Source organism: Salvelinus sp. IW2-2015, linkage group LG4q.1:29 (assembly GCF_002910315.2).
Source record: "Salvelinus sp. IW2-2015 linkage group LG4q.1:29, ASM291031v2, whole genome shotgun sequence".
In the NCBI taxonomy this organism is placed as follows: domain Eukaryota; kingdom Metazoa; phylum Chordata; class Actinopteri; order Salmoniformes; family Salmonidae; genus Salvelinus; species Salvelinus sp. IW2-2015.
Genome location: NC_036842.1, coordinates 10,703,880 through 10,717,366, shown reverse-complemented (window position 1 = coordinate 10,717,366; position 13,487 = coordinate 10,703,880). Strand labels below are relative to the sequence as shown.

The 13,487-nt window shown below is 43.6% G+C and overlaps 1 protein-coding gene across 4 annotated transcripts in view; it reads right to left on the bottom strand.

Annotated features, from left to right (window-relative positions):
- Positions 1-337: 337 nt before the first annotated feature.
- The window catches only part of LOC111961426 (nipped-B-like protein B), a 57,104-nt gene continuing 43,954 nt past the window's right edge, over positions 338-13,487 (bottom strand). For all 4 annotated transcript variants that reach the window (XM_023983682.2, XM_023983683.2, XM_023983684.2 and 1 more), the window contains 23 exons: positions 13,192-13,335; positions 12,998-13,084; positions 12,678-12,901; positions 12,359-12,461; positions 12,147-12,245; positions 9,104-9,250; positions 8,399-8,533; positions 8,153-8,251; positions 7,953-8,006; positions 7,576-7,684; positions 7,312-7,448; positions 6,942-7,082; positions 6,575-6,823; positions 6,380-6,470; positions 6,055-6,228; positions 5,567-5,757; positions 5,292-5,399; positions 4,967-5,167; positions 4,685-4,831; positions 4,162-4,505; positions 3,821-3,995; positions 3,051-3,245; positions 338-1,419 (listed from right to left, as the gene is read on the bottom strand). In XM_023983682.2, the coding sequence (XP_023839450.1) occupies positions 1,057-1,419; positions 3,051-3,245; positions 3,821-3,995; positions 4,162-4,505; positions 4,685-4,831; positions 4,967-5,167; positions 5,292-5,399; positions 5,567-5,757; positions 6,055-6,228; positions 6,380-6,470; positions 6,575-6,823; positions 6,942-7,082; positions 7,312-7,448; positions 7,576-7,684; positions 7,953-8,006; positions 8,153-8,251; positions 8,399-8,533; positions 9,104-9,250; positions 12,147-12,245; positions 12,359-12,461; positions 12,678-12,901; positions 12,998-13,084; positions 13,192-13,335 (3,717 nt within the window). In that variant the 3' untranslated portion in view covers positions 338-1,056. The remainder of the gene's footprint in view (positions 1,420-3,050; positions 3,246-3,820; positions 3,996-4,161; positions 4,506-4,684; positions 4,832-4,966; positions 5,168-5,291; positions 5,400-5,566; positions 5,758-6,054; positions 6,229-6,379; positions 6,471-6,574; positions 6,824-6,941; positions 7,083-7,311; positions 7,449-7,575; positions 7,685-7,952; positions 8,007-8,152; positions 8,252-8,398; positions 8,534-9,103; positions 9,251-12,146; positions 12,246-12,358; positions 12,462-12,677; positions 12,902-12,997; positions 13,085-13,191; positions 13,336-13,487) is intronic.

Below are 13,487 nucleotides of genomic sequence, written 5' to 3'. Positions count from 1 at the left end.
TTTTTGCAAGGCCCTATCTGAAACAGAGTTGATAAGCGATGGATTTGAGTTCTCGGAGTTGCAGACACCTAGGTAATCAAACACCGKGGACTACTAAACTACCACAATAAACCCAAGACAAAATTGACCATAGTACAATTCTACTACTAGGGAATCAAAATACTGTAGCCCTTTCCATCATCMTGGACCTTCCACGTATAATATCAAAAACTAAAACAGAAAAAAAACAATGACAAAAAATGACAAACAACAAATGACAAGTTGACAACAGATACTACATGGTGGCACACCATCACCATGAAAAAAATAAAATAAAGTCAAATGCAAACGAGACAAGTAACAAAGAGAAGTAAAAAAATTTATTGCAGTATTTGCTCCGCCAGAAGTGCTGGGGATTCCTTTTCGTTCTCTTGGGTGACCTAATACATCAAAATCTAAATTTACAAAAAACCTCCCCTGCATGTAGGCCACATATACTGCATGCTTCGCTTTCAACCGAATAAATTATATCCAAGAGACTCCATTGTACAGCATGGGTAAACAAAAGGGAATAAAACAATAAAAAGGTAAAAGTTTTAAAAGTAGCTTCCCTGGAAACTAAGCTAAAGAAATCCATCCGGTGCTAGGTTAAACTCCAAGAACACTTTATTAAGAACATTAACAGACTAATTTTCAACATTCACTTTGTTTATTTTTTTAAACAGAATTTTTGTCAGCGATATAAACATTTTTGTCTTTTTTTGTTGTTAAACTATGATACAGTGGGAAAATCAAACAACCGAGTTTGCTGCACAACAGCGAAGGAGCTCCCACACAATGTTTTCCAAACATTTCCTTCTTGTGTTTTTTCTGTTTAACTTAAACATATCCTGGATCCAGATTAAATGTTCATCACAGACCAAAAGTTCACAATACTTGCTCTCTATCTCGTGCTTACATTTCATGTTTTGCGTGTCTGTAGTATTTTTGTATTTTCTGTATTAGAAAAACGTTGGTTCCTCATAATAGAGTTTGGCTGCAAAGAGTTTGTCTGTCTGAGAGTAACCGTATAGTCGATTAGGAAGTTCCGTCCTTGGCTGAGTACAGTGACCGTAAAGTCTGCACCACTCTGTTCGTCAGCTTGTGTGCACTCGTCAAGGGTATTTTCTTGTAAATAATGTCTGACTCCTTGATAGTGTCCACCCAAGGCACAGTTTTGCGTCCGTCCCGTTTCTTAGCCTCAGCCCAAACTCCAGAGTAGGACCCAGCCATCCAGTGCACCCTGTAGCCYGTGTTGGTCTTCTGGATGACGCGTGCGATCTGTGGCCGGTCCTTGTACTTGGGGCAGCAGAGGGCGATGACGTCCATGGAACCTACCGTCTCGTTCATGTGACCTGATGCCTCCGCAGAGTCGCCGTGCTTCCTGGATCTTCGTGATGACTGGGGAAAGAAGCAGCAGTATTACTACGACACCCAGCTAACTACTGCACCGAGGGCAGTGAGAGCAGATACAGTGCCTTGAGAAAGTATTCACATCCTTGACATTTTCCACATTTTGTTGTGTTACAGCCTGAATTTATTGAATTTATTAAAATTAGATTTGTAGTCACTGGCCTACACACAATACCCCATAATGTCAAAGTGAAATTGTGTTWAAAAAAATAATTTAATGACAAATTAATTAAAAATGAAAAGCTGAAATGTCTTCAGTCAGTAAGTATTCAACCCCTTTGTTATGGATAGCCTAAATAAGGTCAGGAGTAAACATTTGCTTACCAAATCACATAAATTGAATGASTACCTCATCTCTGTACCCCACACATACAATTATCTGTAAGGTCCCTCAGTTGAGCAGTGAATTTCAAACACAGATTCAACCAAAGACCAGGGAGGTTTTCCAATGCCTCACAAAGAAGGGCACCTACTGGTAGATGGGTTAAAATGTAAATTTAAAAAACACTGAATATCCCTTTGASCATGGTGAAGTTATTAATTACACTTTGGATGGTGTATCAATACACCCAGTCAGGAAGGAAACCGTTTAGGGATTTCCCCATGAGGCCAATGGTTACATTAAAACAGGTAGAGTTTAATGGCTGTGATAGGAGAAAAAAAACTGAGGATGGATCAACATTGTAGTTACTCCACAACACTAACCTAATTGACAGAGTGAAAAGAAGGAAGCCTGTACATAATAAACATTTTCCAAAAGATGCATCCTTTTCGCAACAAGGCACTAAAGTAATACTGAAAAACGTTTGGCAAAGCAATTCACTTTTTGTCCTGAATACAAAGTGTTATGTTTGGGGMAAATCCAATACAACACTTTACTGAGTGTGTACCACTCTCCATATTTTCAAGCATAGTGGTGGCTGCATCATGTCATGGGTATGCTTGTAATCTTTAAGGACTGGGGAGATTTTCAGGATACTAAAGAAACGGAATGGGTCTAAGCACAGGCAAAATCATAGAGGAAAACCTGGTTCAGTCTGCTTTATACCAGACAATAACGAMAAATACAAGGCCAAATCTACACTGGAATTGCTTACCAAGAAGATAGTCTATATTCCTGAGTGGCTGAGTTACAGTTTTGACTTAAATCTACTTGAAAATCTATGGCAAAACCTGAAAATGGTTGTCAAGCAATGATCAACAACCAATTTGACAGAGCTWGAAAAAAATTGAAAATAATAATGGGAAAATGTTACACAATCCAGGTGTGGAAAGCTCTTAGAGAYTTACCCAGAACGAMTCACAGCTGTAATCGCTTCCAAAGGTGCTTCTACAAAGTATTGACTCTTATGTAAATTAGATATTTCTGTATTTAATTTTCAACAAACATGTTTTCACTTTGTCATTATGGGGTATTGTGTGTAGATGGGTGAGAGAAGAAAATCGATTTTATCCATCTTGAATTCAGGCTGTAACAACAAAACGTGGAATAAGTCCAGGAGTATAAATACTTTCTGAAGGCACTGTAGGTTTCAGTAGCCAACATGGCAGTCAACAGTCTTCTAAAAAGCCATTAACAGGGACAATAACAGCTGTAAGACAGGCTGCTTGGGGCTCACCCCTGGGGTTTTCTCGTCTCCGTCRCTCTCGTCGTCGTCCGTCTCTATAGGAGCCTGGTGGTGGTTCTTGTGGTCCTGGTGGCTGGACCCTCCCAGCAGTGAAGTGATGGCTTTGTTTCTGGCRTTAGCGCTGGCAGACGCCTCACCTTCCTCATCCTCTTCATCAGGGTCCAAGTGCTCCATCAGTAACTTAAACTGAGAGAGACAAGAATATTAACCAGTCTGCTGCGCTCAGAAACAACACTAGTTCACCTTACTGCAGGGATCATCAACTAGATTCAGCCGTGGGCCGATTTTTTCTTGAGCGGATGGTCGGGGGGCCGGAAACATAATTACATACAGTTTGGAGACTGCAAATTGACCGCAAGAAGCCGAAACAGATATCATACTTGACTGAAACATAATAATTTCAAACCTTGCTTACATTTTATATGATCACATGTCTATTATGCGTGGGAATACTTGGGAACATATTTCATAAATTAAAATCACTTGGAGCTGATTTCCTGGTGTTTTTACAGTCAAATGTAAATATAATATAACCTAAAAAATTGGGAGGGCTTAGAAAACTTTGGGGGCCAAAACAACCGCGGGCCGCCAGTTTGCGAACCCTGCCTTACTGCATAAACCTTTCACAAACTACAAAAATAAACTCCATCTGGCTCAATTCCAAACCCAATTTTCCAAAACTCCATTATTTCCTTATTACGACCCAAAACAAAAMAACTCAAGAGACTTTCAGAAAAAAGGAAGTGAGAGCGATCTCTTACATCAAGATACTGTTTGACGATCCTCCTCTTGATGTCGTAGGTCAGTTCAACATTGGCCAGGTCAGAGGTTAAAAAGTCCAATGTCTGGCGTGGGCTGAAGTGCACGTGACTCTTCCTGTTCACAGCCTTCTCGTACACCTTGGCCGATTCCGTCGGAGAGTACTTCTGGATTTTACTACAGTGGGCGGATGAAGAGGTTAAGTTTAGGTTATTTCTTCATTAACTGCGAAATTGGCATGGCAACATAAAAAGACAGAATACATATCAGTATCATATTGTGATCTTCCTAGCTCAGTCTTGTCCAGTGAGACGGTAAGGTGAGATGTTATGTAGTGACGTACCTGTCTGAGAAGCCATAGAGGTTCTTTAGGTGCTGCTTGAGAACCAACAGCAGAAGGATACCCTGCGAGGCGTTGGCAAAGTCCAACAGGGGGACGGGGTTGTCAGGCAGACGCTGCATCACCTTGTCCAAGTCCTCCATCTCCAGGTCAGAGTCAGAGTCAGACTCCACGTGGGCCTGGGCCCGGTGTTTGGGCTTCTTGGGCCTGTGGACCACCTCATCGTCCTCGTCACTGCTGTTGGAGCGGCTGCTGTGACGCTCCTCCTCCTCAGAGTTCTCCTCCTCTGAGTGGTACTTCCTCTCTTTCTGCTTCTTCTCCCGCCGCCTCGGCTCTTTGAGAAGGGACTGCAGAGAKGACAGAGGAGTGAGTCAGTCATTCACAACCAAACAAAAGCTAGTGTTGGGGATTATTATAGGGTATAAAACCCACTATAGCTTGTATGTCTTTAAAAGTCACATTATAGGTTGTGTTTTAACAAACCAGTCCACGTGTGGCTGCGTGTGATCTTGTGTGTATGACCTACCTCCTTGAAGGACTGCAGCAGGTTGCTGCCGGACACAGACAGGGTGATGTCTATGTGGTGCATGATGAACAGGGGCTCCTCCTGGCTCTGGTAGGGGAAACAGGCCAGGTTGTCTGCTATGTACAGGAGCATGTTTACCTCCATCTTCTGCAGTGGGGAAAAGTCACAATAACAACCATTACCTTCACCAAACTTTTGTCTACCTGTTCATTCTGTCTATGTACACTGCTATAATACTGATTCTTCTCAATGTGTATCTATCTAGGGGAAGGAGGGACTCACCGAGCTGTCATCAAACAGGCTGAGCAGTGAGATGAGGAAGGCTCGYCGGTGCTGCCGGTTGGATCGGACCATRGAGAAGAGGTGGGCGCAGAGGGCCGAGGTGGTCTCGTCCTGCCGGTAGCCACGGATCACCGTACCCTTAGCTGACCAGATAGCTTGCTGTACCTGGTAGGACATCTTCATCCCCGCCACGGCTTTCATCTGAACACACAACCAAACACAATGCATTATATACATTGATAACATACAGTAGATGATCACACTACCAGTCCGTTGAGAGGCCAGGCTGCTCTTTCTACCCTGAGACCAGCCCACAGACACTCACATGGATGAAGCCGGTGTACTTCTTATCAATCTCCACCAGCTGCTGGTCAGCCTTGTTCCTCATGGTGGGCTCTGGGTCCGTTCCCATGGCAATCAGGTAGGGCACACACTGAAAAAGAAGATGGATCAACAGCAGTTACAAAACTGTTGACAACAGTGATGCTTTTCTCCATTATAATCACACATGTATTTTTTACATGGCCAGAGTTTAGGAATGATTTGTCTGAGAAGAGTAGCCCAATGGTATGCTGTATGGGTTTCTGAAGTTTTATGTACCTGCACAGGATGGATGAGGCCCTGGTTGAGCGTCAGGGCGATGACGTTGAGGGCAAAGTGTCGTACGTTGGACTGTGTGTGGAAGAAGGCCTCCAGCACCTGCTTCAGGTACAGCTGCATGATGGAGCTGCTCATGCCTGACGAGATGTCCCCCATCTCCTTCAGGTCCTCCTGCTTCGACAGCTTCTTCCCTGCAGACGCACAAAGACGAGAACCATTAGGAACCCTGAGCCTGGTTCAGCCGTATGGAAACTAGCCACTAGACATCATGGAGGCATGCCCTAACTAACACACCCAATATCCTGTGCCCCATTCTAACACTTTATTATATTGCTGTGCTTGTGTGTTTTCTTTTACCTGTATTGATGTGAATAAATGAACTTTTGCTTGGGCCACCAATATGAACATGTATACACTCTATTTTGTAAGTCACTTTGGATAAGGAAATGGAATATATTAGATTGAATAGACGCAGAGGTGAGACTCACACTGTTGGTCGGCCTCCTGCATGCGAGAATCCTCCTCCTGCAGGTATGTCTGCAGGTTCTTCAGCACCTGGATCTTCAGGTTGACGGAGCTCTTCCTGTCCGACAGGATGCCGTTGTACAGACTCTTCACATCCTGCATGAACATCAGCCCTGGGTACTGGATGAACTGGAAGCCTGGAGAACGGAGAGAGGGGGATGGGGTGTAAGAGAGAAGGAAAAAGATATCAGCCCAAGCACTGAGGAACAAAAGCCATTGGTGGTGGATGACAGAAGTTTGTTAGAACAACTRGTGGTCTGTGCTAGGGTGAAGTAAGGTTAGCTTTACCTAAACCAATGATGGCCTTGGTCTGAACTTCCTCATCTTCATGTTTGGTGAAGTACAGCAGAAGTTCCATCACTTTGTCCTTTATCACAACCTGAAGGGAAAAAGCAACAGTGACTGACAATACATCAAGTATTCAGGTCTTTAAACATCCCCAACAATACAAAAATATATCTCCCTTCTATTTCCTGGCCCTACCTTGCTGGGGCCCTTGAASTCCTCCTGGTCAAAGTCAAAGTGGCGACAGAGCGCCCCCACAGTGAACAGCGAGCGCAGCAAGGCCGGTTTGTTAGCAGCCAGAACAGGATTGTTGCAATCCTCTGAGTGCTGGGTCTTCAGCTTGGTCAGGGCACCATAGTAACGGTTGAAACAAGCCCAAACAAACTTGTAGTTGTGAGTGACCCGGTTCACGACAGCTCCAAGACAGCTCACACAGTGTTGCACAACCTGCAAAAAAAAATGACAGAATAACTAAAAACCGGTCCTTCACATTTGATTTGGTTCCTTCGAGGGTTATTTTAGTATTGAAGCTGGTTACAAGCTGTAGCCTTTACTAGAGATGTACCGTCATGCCGTATTTGATGGTGAGTTTCATGAGGTCTTCCTCTATGGTGGTGAGGAAGGTCTCAGAGGGGTGCTCCATCAGAGGGATCACCAGCTCCAGGATCTTGGCCACGTTACAGATCACCATGAAGTCACTCTGGGTCTGAAAACAAGATAAAATTCAYATTGATACAGTCACAGAGATTTCTAATGTGAGACTAAGCTTGACCTGTTGGTCATGTTGTTGTATAAAACGTGTACTGACAATAATCAACCACTAGATGGCCCTAGAGCRCTATGTAAAATCAAGTGGCTACTTTTTGCTTGAACTTTCTTACACTGGTCTCAATGTTCCAACAAATTGAGGAGAGAAGGTTTGCGTGGGTCCTTACGTTGCACTTGGTGGTGAGGTAAGGCTGCATGGTCATGGCATGTTTGACCATCAGCTGGGCTCGATTCTTACTGAACAGGAAGAGGGTGGTGATGCAGGACACCAGWCGATTGGAGTTCACCCCCTTGTTCTCGATATCTGAAACAGAAAAACAGATCCTTCCTTCAGTCTCAACTGGACTTTCTATCATATCATAAATCAACAGTACATTGATGTGTCAGGATAAATGGCGATTCGCAATCTAAACTGTGAGTGATCTCCATACCAGCGAGAGACTCTTCGTATTTGAGGATGTGTTCCACTAGATTGTCCACCAGCTGAACGCAGGCCTTTCTGGCTGGTTTATAGGAAGCATCTTCCTCCGTCTTCAGCAGCTAAGTAAGGGGGAGGTTGTGAGGTGAGGCACACAACGTAAATCTTTCTGGAACTTSTTTGTAACAGCTCTCACAAGAGAAAAGTGATATATGAACAAGTCACAGTAGACCTGGAGTAAACAGCATAACTTCCCCCTGTACTTAAAACTTTCCACGACCACGAATAAATGGGACATCAATGAACCTGAGCCAATGCRAAAAAAGTTTTGAATGTGACTCGAGGCCAACTACCACCACGTAACACACTACGACAACTGGAAATACTCACGTTTTGAAGCAGCTGCTCAAACCAGTCATAGCCTGTATCTTTGCATGCAGACACCTAGGAAAGATGATGTCATCAGGTCAAGACATGTTGAACAGGCAACCCTCAAAATCCAGACTGAGATGTACATTGGAAAGATGTACATTGGAAAGTTATTTGACAGTTTGATAGTTCTGTACTCAGCTTTGAGCCCTGGAACTCACCACATCTGTGATGTTGAGGATCTTACGGGTCATGGCGTCTTTATCGTGATTGGGTGTAGGGGTGAACCAGAGTTTCTGGAAGGTCTCATTCACAAGTTTCTGAAGAAAGTGAGAAAGTGGGAAAGTAAGAAAGTGGAGCAAACGTTGAAATGTGCACACGACGACAGGTAACGTTCTGCAGCCCTGTGAAGTATCCATCAACAAATGAAACACGGACATTTATTACAGACGCAGACGGATACACACCTTGATGCCCTCCTCGTCGTTGACCCTGCGGATCATCTTGACACACATCTCAGTGATCTTGTTGAAGGTGGGTTGCTCCAGACAGATGTCTCTCAAGATCTTGATCACCCTCTTCCTCACACTGATACCCGTGTCCTAGAAACAAGAGGGGTGCAATGAGTTCAGATGGGAATGCAACATCCACCATATATTTACACATTTTCACTCCAGGGCTACCTCTGCCTTACAAGCGATCATTATATATATTGTCGGAAATAAATGAAACATGAAATAAATAATGTCATATTAACAAAACGACAATCTGAGTTACTTTTGTTGAGTAGAGGAGACATGATAGCTGTTCAAATGCATTTTGTTTACGTTTGAGAAGCCTGCAGTTCTCCAGCAGAGCCCTGGGTGGCAGTGTGGAGAAAATAATATTACCTTAGGTGAACTTTTACACTTGGAATGAACTCTCAGCTAGAGGTGGGAAGTGTCATCAGCCCAGTTCCATTTCTCACTACTCTGTCTCAGCTGATGCCTTCTCATTCTCCTAGAAAGGGCTCTGAGCCATGTTATCCTCTCTAACAGCTTGTTTGCGCATTGCTCAAAGAGTTGCACTTCACAGCTGTGTTTAGGGTGTCACGCTGTGACTCTATCTGTGCATAAAGATGTGTGATAACCTGCTTGCTCAGGTGTGTATTGTGGTCCGTGTGTGTTCGTTACCAGTATTCTCTCGATCAGCATGTCGTAGTACTGCTCTGTGAGCTGGGGTCTGCTCAGCACAAAGCGTCCCAGCAGCTCCACTGCAGCCTCGCGAACACTGGTGGAGTTGTCCATCAGACGACCATGGACCCCGCGCTGCATGTCCAACTGATGAGAGGAGAGGATGAGGACTGAGGAGACACTTATGCACAGACAAACAGGTATATATAGGTATATATACAGTGTCTTGCAAAAGTATTCACCCCCCTTGACATTTTTCCTATTTTGTTGCCTTACAACCTGGAATTAAAATGGATTTTGGGGGGTTTGTATCATTTGATTTACACAACATGCCTACGACTTTGAAGATGCAAAATATTTATTGTGAAACAAGAAATATGACAAAAAAACAGAAAACTTGAGCGTGCATAACTATTCACCCYCYCAMAGTCAATACTTTGTAGAGTCACCTTTTGTAGCAATTACAGCTGCAAGTCTCTTGGGGTATGTCTCTATAAGCTTGGCACATCTAGCCACTGGGATTTTTGCCCATTCTTCAAGGCAAAACTGCTCCAGCTCCTTTAAGGTTGATGGGTTCCGCTGGTGTACAGCAATCTTTAAGTCATACCACAAATTCTCAATTGGATTGACGTCTGGGCTTTGACTAGGCCATTCCAAGACATTTAAATGTTTCCCCTTAAAACTTCTTATGGCTGGGGGCAGTATTGAGTAGCTTGGATGAATAAGGTGCCCAGAGGTGCCCAGAGTAAACTGCCTGCTACTCAGTCCCAGTTGCTAATATATGCATATTATTAGTATATTTGGATAGAAAACACTCTGAAGTTTCTAAAACTGTTTGAATGATGTCTGTGAGTATAACAGAAAAACCTGAGAAAAAATCCAACCAGGAAGTGGGAAATCTGAGGTTGGTCTTTTTTCAACTCATTCCCTATTGAAGATAGTGGGATATTGGTCATGTTGCACTTCCTAAGGCTTCCACTAGATGTCAACAGTCTTTAGAACCTTGTTTGATGCTTCTACTGTGAAGGGGGGGGCCGAATGAGAGTGGATTGAGTAAGGTCTCTCCCAGAGTGCCACGAGCTGACCATGCGCGTTCATGTGAGAGTTAGCTTGAGTTCCATTGCATTTCTGAAGACAAAGGAATTCTCCGGTTGGAACATTATTGAAGATTTATGTTAAAAACATTCTAAAGATTGATTCTATACTTCGTTTGACATGTTTCTACGGACTGTAATACGACTTTTCGTCTGAACTTTCGCATGGACTTGCCTGCGCGTCGTGAGTTTAGATTGTGTACTGAACGCGCGAACAACAAGGAGGAATTTGGACATAAATGATGGACATTATCGAACAAAACAAACATTTATTGTGGAACTGGGATTCCTGGGAGTGCATTCTGATGAAGATCATCAAAGGTAAGTGAATATTTATAATGTTATTTCTGAGTTCTGTTGACTGCACAATATGGCGGATATYTTTTTGGCTTGTTTGGGCTCTGAGCGCCGTACTCAGATTATTGCATGGTGTGCTTTTTCCGTAAAGTTGTTTTGAAATCTGACACAGCGGTTGCATTAAGGAGAAGTGGATCTAAAATTCCATGCATAACAGTTGTATCTTTTAGCAATGTTTATTATGAGTATTTCTGTAAATTGATGTGGCTCTCTGCAAAATCACCGGATGTTTTGGAACTACTGAAAATAACGCGCCAATGTAAACTGAACAAAACATACATGTATTGTCTAACATGAAGTCCTATGAGTGTCATCTGATGAAGGTCATCAAATGTTAGTGATTAATTCTATCTCTATCTTTCTCTATCCCGTTAACGGGATCGCAGCCGTAAGAAGTTAAACCACTTGAGTGTTGCTTTAGCAGTATGTTTGGGTCATTGTCCTGCTGGAAGGTGAACCCCCGTCCCAGTCTCAAATCTCTTGAAGGCTGGAACACGTTTCCCATAAGAATTTCCCTGTATTTAGCGCCATCCATCATTCTTTCAATTCTGACCAGTTTCCCAGTCCCTGCTGATGAAAAACATCCCCACAGCATGAYGCTGCCACCAGCATGCTTCACTGTGGGGATGGTGTTCTTGGGGTGATGMGAGGTGTTGGGTTTTCACCAGACATAGCGTTTTCCTCGATGGCCAAAAAGCTCAATTTTWGTGTCTTCTGACCAGAGTACCCCTTCTTCCATATGTTTGGGGAGTCTCCCATATGCCTTTTGGCAAACACCAAACATGTTTGCACACTTTTTTCTTTTGGCTTTTTTTCTGACCACTCTTCCGTAAAGCCCAGCTCTGTGGAGTGTACAGCTTAAAGTGGTCCTATGGACAGATACTCCAATCTCCGCTGTGGAGCTTTGCAGCTCCTTCAGGGTTATCTTTGGTCTCTTTGTTGCTTCTCTGATTAATGCCATCCTTGCCTGGTCCGTGAGTTTTGGTGGGCGGCTCTCTCTTGGCAGGTTTGTTGTGGTGCCATATTCTTTCCATTTTTTAATAATTGATTTAAATGGTGATCAAAGTTTCTGATATTTTTTTATAACATAACCCTGATCTTTACTTCTCCACAACTTTGTCCATGACCTGTTTGGAGAGCTTCTTGGTTTTCGTGGTGCCCCTTGCTTAGTTGTGTTGCAGACTCTGGGGCCTTTCAGAACAGGTGTGTATATATACTGAGATCATGTGACAGATCATGTGACACTTAGATTGCACACAGGTGGACTTTATTTAACTAATTATGTGACTTCTGAAGGTAATTGGTTGCACCAGATCTTATTTAGGGGCTTCATAGCAAAGGGGATGAATACATATGCACGCACCACTTTTCTGTTTTTAATTATTTTTKAATTATTTGAAACAAGTTATTTTTTTAATTTCACTTCACTAATTTGGACTATTTTGTGTATGTCTATTACATGAAATCCAAATAAAAATTATTTTAAATTACAGGTTGTAATGCAACAAAATAGGAAAAACACCAAGGGGGATGAATACTTTTGCAAGGCACTGCAGGTGGATCAGTTTTCGTGTTGGGTAGAGCAGACTCACCCTGGCTAGAATACTGGGGTCTACAGCCACCACCTCAGACAAACACTTCATGGCTTTCGTTCTGACAGCTATGGCACTCTCCCCCAGCACTCTCAGGATCTGTTTGAGAGGAGAGAACAGAGATCCATTCTTTACAAACCATACACAAAGCACCAAGTCTACCATACGCTGGTTCACAACACGCAGGAATTAAACAAAAATCACAYTCTTACCTGTGTTAAATAAATATCGAAGCTCTGCGCAAACGGCCTCATAGAGGCCAAATATCTGACAATCAGGCAGGAGTCGTCATAGTCCACAGTGTCAGAGTTCATCCTGTGGGGGAAAAGAGAGACAGGCCAACATTGAGGTTGAGCCACATTTACACTTGAGTCATTTAGCAGACACTCTTACCCAGAGTGACTTACAGGACAAATTAGGGTTAAGTGCCTTGCTCAAGTGCTCATCGACAGGTTTTTCACCTAGTCGGCAAAGGGATGCGACCCAGCAATCTTTCAGTTACTGAGTGGGACAGCGAGGGTTGAGTCCTACCTCAGTGTGCTGAACTGCGAGGGCGCGGTCTTGATGATGTTGCGGAGGTACTTCTTGCGGGCCTCAGCTCTCTGCATGATCTCGCCGGTGCTCTCGATGTCCTTGGCGTGGTGCTGGCCTTCAGAAGAGTCCTCGTCCCCTCGCTGGTTCTGAGACTTCATGGCCTTTTCTGTCTCTGTCAAAGTGTCCCTGAACCACTGAGCTATGTAGAACTTCCTGGCAAACTGAGGAGCAGCAGTGGAAATGAAGAGTTACACCTCTCATCTGATATGTAAGTAACGGGCAGTTATTACTACAGTATGTGCATTAAACACACTCACAACTAGAGATGGATCCGTCTCTGCGTTCTCATCCATGTAATCCAGCAAGGCTTTCTGTAGCTGYTGGGTCTCATCATTGCCTTGGGTCTGGGTTGGAAATACAGCAAGAATATTGAGGATGAGGTTGAGCATTGTCCTGGTCAACCTAAAATGTGTGCGTGTTCAGATTGTTCTGTGTTTGACTGAACGTTTACCTCTTTGAGGATGCGGTCAATGGAGCGCTGGTCCATCTGGCTGGTGACGGCGTCTTTCCGCAGGCGGGCAGCGACCGTGCCCAGGTAGTCAAGCGATGCCACCCTCAGAGCCATCTCCGTCTGCTTATTACTGAACTGGTGCACCTGGAACAGTGGATAGGGAGAAGTGTGTCATTCAGGCTGTTATTTTTTYCCACAACAGCAAAGAACTCACCAGAGTAGTGATGGGCATTTTAAATCATGTAACTATTTTTGGGGGATATCCGGATAGTCGAAATACACRTGTTTTTAAATGT